Source organism: Otolemur garnettii, unplaced genomic scaffold (assembly GCF_000181295.1).
Source record: "Otolemur garnettii isolate 467f Iridium unplaced genomic scaffold, OtoGar3 scaffold00053, whole genome shotgun sequence".
In the NCBI taxonomy this organism is placed as follows: Eukaryota; Metazoa; Chordata; class Mammalia; order Primates; family Galagidae; genus Otolemur; species Otolemur garnettii.
The window spans coordinates 5122862-5136589 of NW_003852448.1; the positions used below are offsets into that span (position 1 = coordinate 5122862).

At 48.4% G+C, this 13728-nt stretch overlaps 1 protein-coding gene across 2 annotated transcripts in view; it reads right to left on the reverse strand.

The window, feature by feature from the left end:
- Positions 1-13728, reverse strand: part of DPP6 (dipeptidyl peptidase like 6) — a 928521-nt gene that overhangs the window by 741672 nt on the left and 173121 nt on the right. The window contains exon 2 of one of the 2 annotated variants that reach the window (XM_012806527.2): positions 953-968. The exons of the other annotated variant lie outside the window; for it this stretch is intronic. Within the exon in view, the coding sequence (XP_012661981.1) occupies positions 953-968 (16 nt within the window). The remainder of the gene's footprint in view (positions 1-952; positions 969-13728) is intronic. 2 annotated transcript variants of the gene reach the window in all.

The window sequence follows — 13728 nt, forward strand, 5'->3', positions numbered from 1 at the left end:
GGGGGTCAGTGTAGGGAGGTCAGTGTAGGGAAGGAGGGGGTTAGTGTAGAGAGGGGGTCAGTGTAGGGAGGAGTCACTGTAGGGAGGAGGTCAGTGTAGGGAGGTCAGTGTAGGGAAGGAGGGGGTTAGTGTAGAGAGGGGGTCAGTGTAGGGAGGGGGTCAGCGTAGGGAGGAGTCAGTGTAGGGAGGTCAGTGTAGGGAGGTCAGTGTAGGGACAGGGTTAGTGTAGGGAGGGGGTCAGTACAGGGAGGGGGTCAGTGTAGGGAGGAGTCAGTATAGGGAGGAGGTCAGTGTAGGGAAGAGGTCAGTGTAGGGAGGAGGCCAGTGTAGGGGAAAGGTCAGTGTAGAGAGGGGGTCAGTGTAGGGAGGGGGTCAGTGTAGACAGGGGGTCAGTGTAGGGAGGTCAGTGTAGGGGAGAGGTCAGTGTAGGGAGGGGGTCAGTGTAGGGAGGTGGTCAGTGTAGGGAGGAAGTCAGTGTAGAGAGGGGGTCAGTGTAGGGAGGGGTCAGTGTTGGGAGTGGGTCAGTGTAGAGAGGTCAGTGTAGGGAGGAGGTCAGCTATGGAGATTTCACTGCTTTTTGATCCTGCTGATTTTTGAGTTTATACAAAATTCTCCAAAGACTCTTTGAATAGAACTCTGGTTCTGCTTGTCTGGGGAAAGGTTCACATTTACTCTCTTCCCTAGTTCTCTGGTGAGCTCCCCTGTGTGGTAGGCTCAGGTACAGTGGCTCACAGGGGAGGGGACACTCAGCCCTGAGAATTCAGAGTGTGCTGTCCTCACACCCAGTGGGTGGCCTGGGAGACTCTCTCTGTGTCCTGCACTCTGGGTCCAGCAGGAAACAGATCAGAAGCTGCCCGTGGCAACCCCGTCTTCTCACCGCCAAGGAGGGCACCTAAGGTGGGGTCTTGACAACATCTGGCCAGTAGCAACACCTTCAGTCTGAAGGGGGCACAGCCCATGGGTCTGGGCTCCTCACTGGGTAATGACCCTTTAAGTCAAGCTACTGTGTGTGTGTGTCTCAGGGTGTGCAGAGGAGGTGCGAGGGGTGTGCCTGTGTGGGGTGTACAGGAAACATGTACACGTGGTGAGTGTGGGGAGGTGTAATGGAAAAGCTACGTTGACTAGACAATCCTTTGGTGAGTGGAAGAAAGACATTAATTAGCTTCTCCAACTGTCCTGGGAGAAGAAACATCAGCAGGCTGCTACTCTCCAAATGCCCCTGCTTTCCCTCACCTGGCAGTCCTGGCACTCGGCCTTGCTCCGTCTGAGCGAAAACCTTCCCAGACCGTGTCAGCTACAGAACCTGCCTCAGGACACACCAGCATTCCTGAGGATTTGGGTGACACACACAGGTCTCCATCTATCTGGTTTGGGAGACTGAATGAAGAGACTTTGGGAATTTTTTTTTTTGTAGAGACAGAGTCTCACTTTATTGCCCTCGGTAGGGTGCCATGGCATCGCACAGCTCACAGCAACCTCCAGCTCCTGGGCTTAGGTGATTCTCTTGCCTCAGCCTTCCGAGTAGCTGGGACTACAGGTGCCCGCCACAACGCCCAGCTTTTTGTTGCAATTTGGCTGGGGCGGGGTTTGAACCTGCCACCCTCGGTATATGGGGTCAGCACCCTACTCACTGAGCCACGGGCGCTGCTGACTTTGGGAATGTTTTATACAAAAAGAAAAGTTGCCGAAGTGATCATTACTAGAGACACAGGCAATTAAAAGTCAGTGATTATAATAAAGTGATCCTTACGAGAAACATTATGAAAAGTAGGTTCAAGATCTTCATTTAGAGTTAGAACCTTCCTTGTTGGTGGTGGGTGTTTTTTTTAACTACTGTAACCAAGTCCATTCCTGGCACTTTGACATTCCATTTCCCCATCAGCTCCCTGTTCCACGTGGTTTTCACTTCATGTTTGGAAGACCGTACTTGTCAGTGGGGCGTGTTACCCTAAATTCTCAGGTCCCATCGTGGCACTGTCCTCCTTCACCTCACATCTTCCTCACTTCCTTGATCCTTGACAATGTTTCCAGATCTTTCTGTCCCGCCTGCTGCTGGGGGAAAGTTACTTATGGGGCATTTACAATTTACGATGTGCCGTATTTCAAATTTTCACTCATAAGACGGGCTCAAAGAGAGCAGTATTTTTAATGATGGTTTTCAAGTTTAGTTTTAAGGCATCAGATCCCAGTGGGCAAGGGGACAACTGCGTCCTTGTCCTCTGCAGTGTGACAGGGTCTGAGAGAAGAATCCGCATTCACACTGAGCTTGCGCCTGCGTCCTCTCAGGAGGGCAGCCAGGCTTAGGGCCTGTTGTTTCAAGTCTCTCCATCTTAGTTCGAGCCGCCATAAGGATGTACCATGGACGGGGGCGGTTTATAAACAGCAATTTGTTTCTCACAGTTATGGAGGTGAAAGTCTAAGGACAGGGTGCCAGTATGTTTGGGTTCTGGTGAGGGTGAAACCTCTTCTGGGTTACAGAAGGCCAATTATATTCTCACAAGGCAGAAAAAGGCCTGGAGAGAGAGCTCTCTGGGGTCTTTTATAAAGGCAATTGGGAGACTCAGACAATGAGAGATTGACGGCAGTGGCCCTGGGACAACGCTGAAATCCCAACACCCTGACCACCCATAGCCACTGCGGAAGCCTCTCTGGGCCCTCAGGGAAACAGGACGAGGAACAGTGGAGGATCAGCTCTGTAGATTCCTGCCCTGGCTGCTCCACCCAGGGCTGCCAGCTCCACGGTGCCCACGGGCTAACTGGGCCCTCTCAGGTGGAGAGAGCCGGCCCTGGACATGTGGCCAGTTGTGTGAGTGGTGGCTGTCCACACGCACAGCTGATGCCCCTCTCTCCCATGGACTTGACTGTATGCTCAGCTTTGGACACATTAACTGACAACCAGAAACACAGCTCTCTAAGTCTCGTGGTCGTAAGCGTTTGAGGCACTTTGGCTACTTAAATCTAGCGGTCAGGGAGTGGTCACCCGCAGTCATGCATCTGCTTATCATCTGATGGATCATCTGTATCTAATTGCGTGCCCTTTGACACCATCTGACAACTCCAGGGCTGTACATGCTTATTAGCAGGTCTGAGTCCCTGCTCAGTGCACGGCCCCGAGCGCATGGGTCCGCTCCTCCAGGGCTGCCGAGACAGTTCAGTGCAGTTCTGTGCAGATATAAAAGAACCTGAAGTACAGGCTTGCATTCCAACCCTGTCTGGCAACAGAAAACAGAAACTGCAAACCTTCATTTTGCATATTTTATTTACAGAGACATGAATCAAGCGTGTTACTTAGCCTTGACAGAGCCTCGGGAGGCACACTGTCCGGGTCTCTGTGCACAGGCGCAGAGTTAAGGTGAGGGCTGCAGCCTCTGATCTAGGCCCTTCTGAAGCACCAGGGAGTGCTGATTGCATTATCATAAACACGGATGCTGTAGATAGAGCCTAAGGCAGTTTTGAATAAATTACGGAATCCAGGACCATTTTTTCTGGCAGAAACTGTACATTCTGGTCTGGGAACATGAGTTTTCTTCTAATGATGTACACTTCAGAATGCTCCGATTTCACTTCCCACCTGACAGATAAAGATGATCCCAGTATCAAGGAGGAAGAAGCTGAGGTCTTTTCCCTGCAGTTGAGAATTAGGTAATGCAAATCCTAATTGAAAACAGCGTGTTAGACTGCTATGCTCCCAGGAATCTCTTCCTCTCAAAGACTTTCGTTTTTCCTTAGGAGACCTATAAACCACAAGGTAGTGTCAACTAGGTAGACAAACATCAAAAATTTATACTTAACTTATACTTTTTTAAACTCTGGAAAGAAATATATTACAAATGCTAAATATCATATATTTTAAGCAGGTCCTACAAATATAAATTCTACTGTTTTCCTAAAAATGACTCTATCAACTCCGTAGTGCTGCTGAGCTGGGCAGTCAGTACCAGGCCCTCCTGAATCGAGAGGCAGCGTAGACCTGAAGAGATTCCAGGTGCAGACACTGTGGGCAGCCACACACCAGGGTCAAAGTCTTAATTTCTCAAGCCTTTCAATTTCAACAAACGTTTGGGAAATAGGGTTAAGAAACCATGATTATTTAGTTAGCAACCACCAAAGAGTTTTCAACAGGACCCCACTGGCTCGCTCATCTGCTGAGCAGACACTGATGGAGGGTTTTGATGCATCAAGCTCCGCAGCAGGACCTAGGACAGGCAGGGCAAAGTGGTGCAAGAGCCTTCTCCTTAGTCCCTATCAAGTGTCAAAGATAAAAGTGGGCACAATGAGCCATCACAGGACACACTGTTAAGTGATAAATACTGTGGTAAGAGACAGACCAAGGAGAGCAGGTGGGGACCACCGAGAACAGGGTGGCCAGAGTGGACTCCACCGTGACAGTGACCTAGAGCCAAGGCATGAGGAGCCATGGAATGTGGTGGAAAAGGCTCGCTGGGTGCAGCAGTGATGTGATAACAGCTCAGGTGAGCACAAGCTCAGCCTGGGTGACCAGGGGACAGCATGGTAGCCGTGGGCCAGAGCAGGGTGGGGGGGATACAGTCAGCAAAATCGGGGGGCCATGGCCCACATTCATGTATTGCAGGAGCTTGAGTTTTTGCTGGGAGTGACACTAGGGCCTTGGGATGGATCTGAGCCAAGGAGATGCTAAGACAGGGGCACCCCAAAGAACACATGTCTTCAACAAGGTCGGAAGCCAAGGAAAAGGATGCCCACTGCAACAGGTGGATTGGATTTGGGCAGGAGGAAAGAATACTTGTCCGAGGGTGGGAAGAGTTGTTCTGGGTGTCTGCTAAAGGAGGAACATGACTCTCAGGTATGTGACAGTGGGGTGGTGGATATGGAGGGTCAGAAATGACCACTCAGGCCCAGGCCCCTCCCTGCTTCAGAGAGCCCCAGGTCCAGGCTGTAGGAGCAACACTGCATTCCTTCTGGGCTCCAGTAGAAATAAAGGAGCAGGTGGAACAGAGGCAGTGGGACCAGAGGCCAACGGGAGGTGACAGTAGAACATTATGGTTCCACCAGGTGCCATCTGTACTTGCAGAGGCAACAGCCCGGCTGACCGGGTGCCTCACTGCAGCCAGAGGACGTGCTGAGAAGCCTGTGGTGACTTCACAGTCAGGAAGGCCAGCTGCCTGTCACAGCCAGCTCCTGTTTCCATAGAAACAATGCCCCACCCTCGACGGCAGCCCCCTGGCCTTTTAACAGCTAACTAGGTATAGGGAAATTTAAGAGCATTTCCCATCCATTCAAAGGAACTAAAAATCTAGAAAAAAGGAAGAAAACTACAGGACACCCTTTCCACATAGAAAATGAAGACTCTGAGGTCAGGACACTCGCCACGAAAGAAAGACGGAGCGCCGTGCAACGCTGAGCACTCCTGCTGTGCGTCCCACCATCCCGACAAGGCGTGGAGCTCAGTTTCTGAGTTGTAAATAGCCTTGTCTTGAATCCACGGAAAATCCAGAGCACAGCACCCAGGAGGCTCACAGACCCAGGGATGTGTTTCTCTCCACACTGGGAGCTCAGCCTCTGCAAGCTTTTCCCTGACATCCTCTCTTCTCTGATGGGAAGGTTCTCGAGTCAAGGCCCAGAAGTCTCATTTCAAATATATTCCTTACTGCCGCTGTTTCCACTCCCACCTCCCCCATGTACCCTGAGAACATCCGCCCTTTCTTGTTGTTTTCCCTGCCACCCCAGAAAACCTGTTCCCTCAAGAAAGGATCAGAGACCCATGCCCTCCAAGGTCTCTGCCTTTCTGGGGCAATTTCCATATCGGTCTCTTTGGGAAGTAAAAAGCTTTCCATGGGGTATGAGAGCTTGCCCAAACAGCAGCTCCCTGGAATACTGCTGGTTTCCACAGCAGACAGAGAAACAGACCACAGCAAATCGCGCCCTGCCTTTCCAAGCACCCACTTATGCTCACTCTACCCCATCTCAACCACCATGGACTCCCACAGCTGCACCCACACGAAGCGGGCAGAAGAGCACACCACCTGGGCCCCGCGGATGTGGAGACACCTGCAGAGCCACACTCGGAACCCTCATGCCCCCTCACATGAGAGACCAGCCCTCTCCAAACAGCCTGAATTCCAGCTCAGAAAAGTCTAAACCAAACTGCATCAGTTCCTGCACTTGCAGCCCTCTCCTGTCCCTGATCCATCCCCACCTATCTGGCATCCTCAGGTGAGTCTCAGCTGGGTCCGTACTCCCTCTGCAGGGCTGGGGCAGTGGGCAGTGTGCCCTGCACTGAGGACACAGGGATTCAATTCAGCAGTCCCCTGCAGTGCACTTCCCTCAGCCCGGCTGGGGGGCACACTGCTGCCAATAGGAGGAGGCAGAATGCATGTCAGGAAGCAGAGCTGAAAGCCCAGGGAGGGCAGCGGGCGTTGGAGGGGGCTCGTCTGCAGGCCTTAGGCAGCATCAGGAGGACATGGCAGACGTGGACCCCAGGACCTCACCTGCTCCTGGTCTGGGAGGCAGTGCCCGTCCTCAGGAATTATGGGAAGATGAGGGGCCATGAGCAGAAGCCACAGAGGGCACAGGCCAGACACACAGCACCCACCAGTGTCTACTAACTAGACCTGCTCACTAGGGGGGCTGTAAGTGTTCAAGTTTGTAAAAACAGAGGAAATAACTTCTCTCAAGACTTTCACAGAAGTTGCTCACTTTTGTTATTATTTTTGACACTTCTTAGGTGGGACACGGCATGAGGCACCCTGTAGGTCAGGTACAGTCTGGAAATGCGAGTGTTGTAGATAAAACCCCAGAGGCCAGCAGCGTCCCCTGACCACCCCCTACCTGGACGTTCTCCCTCTCCCTTTTCCCTCTCCTTACACAGATTCCTTTATTCCTCCTCTCAATCGTTTTAGATTCCCCTCCTGCACCTCTCCTTGGAGGGATTACAGGTATGAGCCATTGGAGGCCAAGCCAGGTAGATGCTTGAGCTCAGGAGTTTCAGACCAGCCTGAGCAAGAGTCAGTCCCCATCTCTAAAGATAGCTGGGCGTCCTGGCAGACACCTGGAGTTCCAGCTACTTGAGAGGCTCAGACAAGAGGATCATTTGAGCCCAAGAGTTTGATGTTGCTGTGAGCTGTGATACTATAGCACTCTACAGAAGGAAATAGAGTGACATTCTGTCTCAAAAAAATTAAAAAATTCAAATAAAATCATTATCAACTTTAAAAGTTTTCTATTTCAGATCATTTGATAATTCCAGATCATTCTAAAGATAAATGTTCCATAAGTTGTTAATGAAAAAGGCTGATTTTTTTTACATGTATAAAGTCAAACTAACATGCTTGAAATGGAAGCAACTCTGCAGGCAGTGCCTGGGCACTCCATCCCTCTAACACTAAGTTCATTCCCCAGAATTTAATGGTGAAAGGATTACAGTGACTGTTCTTTTTACGGGCAAGGCTGTACGAAAGGGATCAATCCTGTCCATCGCGAGCAGCACTTCTCCTGCACCTGATCAATGCGTTGTTATCATCTGAGTAATTAAAAGGAACAGGGTCTCGTACAATCAGCATGTACATCTTACTCAGCACTCCTGCCAGTTGCCGGCAAAAATTAAACTCATCAATCATCTGATCCTAAAGGAGAAAAAGCTTTGGGTAAGAGATTTAAAAAAAAAAAAATCATCTATTTTATGACGGGAAAAAGTGTCAGAAGCCAACATTTAGTAACATTCCTGTCTATCAAATGATACTTGAATATTATTTTCATGTAGGAAAATGAGTTGATTCCACTGTCAAAAATATAAATTAGTATTATGTTATTCTAATGCTCCAGCTCGCCTTAAATCTGCAGGTAACACATACCAGTAACTCTGGAAACGTGTGCAGAGCGGCAGCAGAGAAGCAGGCCACAGGCGGAGGCTTCATGTCCACCTCCAAATCCTTTGCTTCTGGCAAAGAACTCAACCCACTGAGAAGATACAATGTTTTTCACAAAAACATACTTTTTTGTCTGGTTTCAGAGAGCAAAGTCTTGTTAACATATTAAAATGTCTTTGCTGTAATTCACAGTTAACAACTGACCCCTGTAGATAAAGAAAAATTGGTTTTACCCTTACTAATTTTCTAAGCTCAAAGACCAGCTCTTGGCTGAGGTTCTCCCCCTCACCAAGGTCTCGGTGAAGGTGAAGGGAGCCGCGTGTGGGGATGCGACACAGAGGTGTTTGATGCTATATTTGGCCTCAGCCGTCATTCAGCTCACACCACCTCTTTGTGTGCCGATGGGCTCTTTGCTCATAACCGAGATGGCTTCCTGATCAGGATTACATTTTCCGTGCTGACTTAGTAAGCAGAATTTTACATAATTTTGTTATTGACATAATTTTAGCGAAATTCTTTATTGAGATAGGATGACGTTGGAAGTGGAGTGGTTACTCATGTTACCAAAGCACTGATGGTGATGCTGTTTAGGGTAGTAGGCATTTCTTACATGTTCAACTTGTTCTGAAGCATAAACACTAACCTTTTGAGGAAGATAGCTACTGTATTCAGCAGGGTATTATAGATAGTACTATATGGTACCAGAAGAATGCTACCAGAAAGAAACCAAGGCATTAAGAGAATCTAATTTGCACATGCTCAGAAACATGTGTACCATGCCTGGAAGTGGAATAAATGGAAATAACTGGTAGTAGAAATAGATGTTTAGGCTGAAAAGTTACTTGGAATAAGTAGATATAAAGAGAGGACGAACGGTTAGGGATATATTTCACGTGGATCTCTTGCCACCACTGCAAAAATGATCTTGTAGCTGCTTAGCATGAGGTACAAAAACGTGGAAGACGGATCAAAATCCACAAGGTCCTTATAATTCTAGAATTCTCCAATTCTGTAAATAGAAAAGCAAACTGAATTATCTTCAGAAGGGACACTCGGAGACATGTACCAGGGTGATAAAGCTATTGTAACAATCTCCTCATGCAGAAGTTCTAGAATGTACTGGGCCCCCTTTGTATAAAGGTAGATAACATCTGTGGAAGCAAGCATGGGAAGAAAGAATAAAATACTGGAGACCAGAACCTTGGAGTGCGGGTTCTTCCGTCCTCCCACCTAAAGTGGAGGAGCAGGAAATGATCTACCAAAGCCTAAGTTCAGACAGGGAATGTGAATTCAGTGGGCAGCATGAAAGGGGCTAGACACAGAAAAGGTGAGGACAGGGTGGCAGCCGTCCACAGCACAGGTGGTGACAACATCAAGACGTGGAGGAAGGCTGGGTGCGGTGGCTCACGCCTGTAATCCCAGCACTATGGGAGGCTGAGTCAGGAGGATCTTTGAGTTTAGGAGTTGTAGACTGGCCTGAGCAAGAGTGAGACCTCGTCTCTCCTAAAAATAGAAAAGTCAGCTGGGTGTTGTCATGGACAGAGGATCGCTTGACCCCAAGAGTTTGAGGTGGTGGTGAGGAACAATGCCACATCCCTCTACCCAGCGTGACAGAAAAAAAAAAGACCTGGTGGGAATCCACAGGCTCTTCCATGCAGTGAGGAAGAGGACGTCAGTGGCGTGGCACGTGGAGTTCTCCAGTGAAGACAGCACAGAATGTATATCTGCATCCCGGCTAGATGGGGAAAGAGGATTACTGATAACAATGCAATCAGGGAAGCTGGGTCATAAAAGAAAGAAAGAAAAACAGGATGATAGCTAGAGCTGGCAGTAGGAACCAGGGAAGACCATATCTGTTTCTACTTGTGGGCAGAAAAGAAAGAACAGGCAGAGAAAGAGGGGAACAGCGGCCGTGTGCGTCTCAGGCCTGGCACATCACAGCACTACTTTGAAAGTGCCACTGAGATGAGCACTGGGTGACACGTGACTTCCCACTCCTCTTCAGTAAAGCTCCCCACGGCTCTGTGACATCCCAAATCCCTTGTGCAGGTGGGAGTGCCGTCCAAATACTGACCAAGTAGACAGCTGCCAGGTTTAGCCTTTTTCTCATATATTTGGAAAATAATGTGAAATTAAATATTTATTTATGTAAATGAATAAATTAATTAAGTAAAAATTAAATAAATTAAAAAAATTTAAATTAGAAAAGAAGAAAGTAATAGAACATACAAATGTATTTGTGAAACAAGCTGTTTAAGAAAGCATCAAGTGGCCAAATCCCGAAGATAACAGGACGCTGGGATCATACCAGTGAGAATGCCGCTGGAAGGGGGGTGGTTGGCCTGACCGCTGGGACGCTCAGGTGAGGAAACTGGTCCTGCCAGGCCGGCAGACGCCATGGACAGTGACTTGTCATTCAGTCCCTGTTTTAACCAATCTGCTGTTTTAAAACCCTGTTGTCATCACCTTTACATCATTGAGTGTCACCAAAAGTGAGGAACCCAGGAACTCCCTGAGAAAGCCACTGCTCTGTCAGTAACGAAGCCTCCAAAGCCCTTCAAGGAATTGAAAAGAAATTTCAAGCAAGGCCATGACGGAGTTCAGTATGTTTAAAATTAGTCACAGTTAACTCCAATTGAAAGTTGAGCAATTCCACTGAAAGTCACTTCCAGGAACAATTCCTTTAAGAGTCAACTTGTTTTTAAACCTACACAAGGAATTTTAAATCAAAAGTGGCTATTTATTCCTCAGAGGAGCTGCCTAAGTAATTGACTTTATATTTAAATAAATCGAAGATTTATGAGGAAACTAATAGAAAAGGCATGCTGACTTTATTTCTAAGTCAGACTTTGGATCTTAGAAATGAATCACCCAAAACACGCTTTTCTGCGGAGCTACTTGGGTGGGAGTCCCTTTGCTGTGGTGTGGTGGGTGTTCAGGCCAGACATTATTCATCACCTCCCAGCATGGAGCACCCACATTTGTGCAGGCCTTGTTAGACCTTATCTGTGTAGCCTCATTAGACACCTTCAATTTTCTTTTGAAGGAGAATCGCCCCTTCCCAGCCATGTGCAGGCCCCGTGTGTCTGAAGGAGAATGGCCCCTTCCCAGCCAAGCTCAGGCCCCGTGTGTGTGAAGGAGAATGGCCCCTTCTCAGCCATGTTCAGGCCCCATGTGTGCGTACATACACAGAGGTCAAGAGCTGTACTTTATTTCTCCCTGTCTGGATGGAGGGACAAGAGGCACAAAGCCTGAAGGATTTTAAAGAGGTGCCAATTACCATCATCCCAGTGACCAGGGTTGGAAAGATGTTTCGGTATCTCAAAGAAGTTCTTCCTGACTGAGAAGCCACACAATAGCAATAAAGCCACCAGCGTGGGGACTGAGGCAGCGCTAACGCAAAGGGGACGCTTCAGCACCGCGGACAGCTCCCACGGAAGCAGCCCAGATCCCAGGCAGCTTAAGTAGGAGCTGAAATCAAGCCCTGGTTTGCCCAGAAGTTCCTCAGCAATCACGAGAGAGACCTATAATAATATGCAATGCCTCCCTAATCGCTTGTATGTCTTAGCTTTAAATTTGTGTAGCAGAGTGATTACTCAAGATTCATCAATCTTGATGAGAGCTGGTATCTAAAAAGCAGTTTTTATACGTAACAATTTTAAGTAGCCCCTCTCAAGCAAATTGAAGCTTTTGTTTCTGAAGGAAAAGTGGTTTGTCTGGGAGGTACATCTATCTTTTAGTGAATTTCTGGACCTGTCTTTTCCAATTTTTAATACATTTCTCAGAAAAACAAACACATAGTTTTTTAATTAATGCTACACTTAGCATGGTCACTGGTTTAGTCATGTATTTTGAATATAAAGGAAACATGTGCCCTGAATTTTTCAGATATACTGACTGTGACCAGATATATATGTACAAATAATGAGAAAATAAATAAGTAAATAAAATTTGCTTATTTACATTTTGGGTTTTCCAGGAAAAAAAAAAAAAACTGATATCAGAACTTAAACATAAGTTAGAGACATGGCAGAGCCCCATCAAAAGAAATCATTTACATGTTATATCCCCGATTTGTTCTTCAGTACAACACTTTTGTTTATCTGAGAGTTCTAGACATGTGTCAAAATGAAAAGAAGGAAATACATACCCCGAGATGTTTTTAAATATATGCAGAGACCATTTGAAAAAAAAAAAAAATTCCAAAGCTCTTGCCTTTCTTTGCTCCTAGCGACACCTAGAGCCTGTTAAGGGGAACTGCATGTTGCTCTCACGCCAAACACCCATGGTTCAACACAACAGCTTTAAGTCGGATTTGAAGCAAAAAAGCACATTTTCCCTGTCTTGCACTGTGGCTTAATTGTCTTCCCCAAGATTCTCGGGGAGTTAATCCTCCACAACTCTCTATCCTTCCCAAAGACTTCTAGTTCCTTGAACCAGAGGACTGAAAAATTTGTGGGTTTCCCTCAGGACTCAGTCACCAATGGAGGGACACCTCTTCCATCTCTCTCTATATAACTGAGAGTCTGAAAATAACAGAACTGCATGCTAAATGTGATGGAGGAGTGTATGTTGGTGTGCCTGCCTGTGTGCAAATCACATTTCCCACAAACTTTTGTCCTCTCCATCAAAGTCTCTGAATCTCCATTCATGACACAAAGCAGAAACCACCAGTAACAATAAAACTCACATTGATTTTATAACATCTGGAGAACCGTCCTGTGAAGACACTCAACCTCTCCCCCCCACTCGACTCCTGCTCTAAAGAAAAGAAATGCCCAACAGTGAAGCACTGTGCTCTGCTGGGGGCAGCACCCGTCCAGGGAGAGGCATGCCCTGGGTATGGCCGGCAGATCATCTAGAGGCCTGTGTGGCTGAGGAGGAAACTCCCCAAAGGTAGAGGCAGCCTACCCGTGTCTAGGGCTGTACCAGACCCACTGGTCTGGGATTTTTCTCATTTCCCAGGGAAGAGAAGGTCTCAGAGATAAAGGCCAGTTTCCTGTCTTGACAGTCCTACCAGCCCTCTGAATGGCTGGAAGGGATCCACGGGAGGTGGTTAAACTCACCCATCCCTGGGGCCTGTGGATACCCTGCACCGAGTCCACGGTTACTAGGGCGATATGCAAATTCCACTTTTGAAATCCAGGGTACCAGCCCAAGAGTAGGAAACATGCCCTCAGAGAAGTTTGCAGGTAACACCGGTCTAAGGGAGAGTTGCTAGTCCAAGGCTAGGAGCCCAGACAGACGGGCCTGACGCCTATCAGCACAATCGTGCTGGGCCCTAGGAGAGGGGGCTGGAGCTCGATGCCTTCACTATGGTATTTTTCGTAAAAGATAATCCCCACCACCACCACCACCGTCACTGGGGAGGAAAGTGCTGCGAGAAGTAAGAACAGGAAGCAGAGGCTTTTGAGTCAAGGGACAGAGTGGGATAGTCAAGGAGGGACGCAGAGGGCGGGTTCCAGACACAGGTGGAAGAGGAGAAAACGAGCCTGAGACTCTATTTTCCCTGAGTCTTAATGCAGTTGGAGGGAAAAACAAAGGATTCAACTCATAAACACAGACCGAGCTAATTCTCTACTTAGGATCCGTGGCAGCATGCGGTTAAAAACAGACATCCACGCATCCACCCCCAGCAAATTCCAGACCGCAGCAGGCGCAGCACCCAGACCCCGCTCTCTCCAGCCACCAACTCCTGGCCGCCGCCGGCTGCAGACAGACCGGGTCCCGGACGGCCGTGACCGAGATCTGGCGCTACGGTGTCTGCGCGCTCGGGAAGTGGGGGTGGGGGGAAAGGTGCGACCGAAGACCGCCGAGGTCCTCCAGGCCGCCGGTCTCGCCCGTGCGCTCGCCCCAAGCCCCGCGCCACCCCCCACCCACCAAG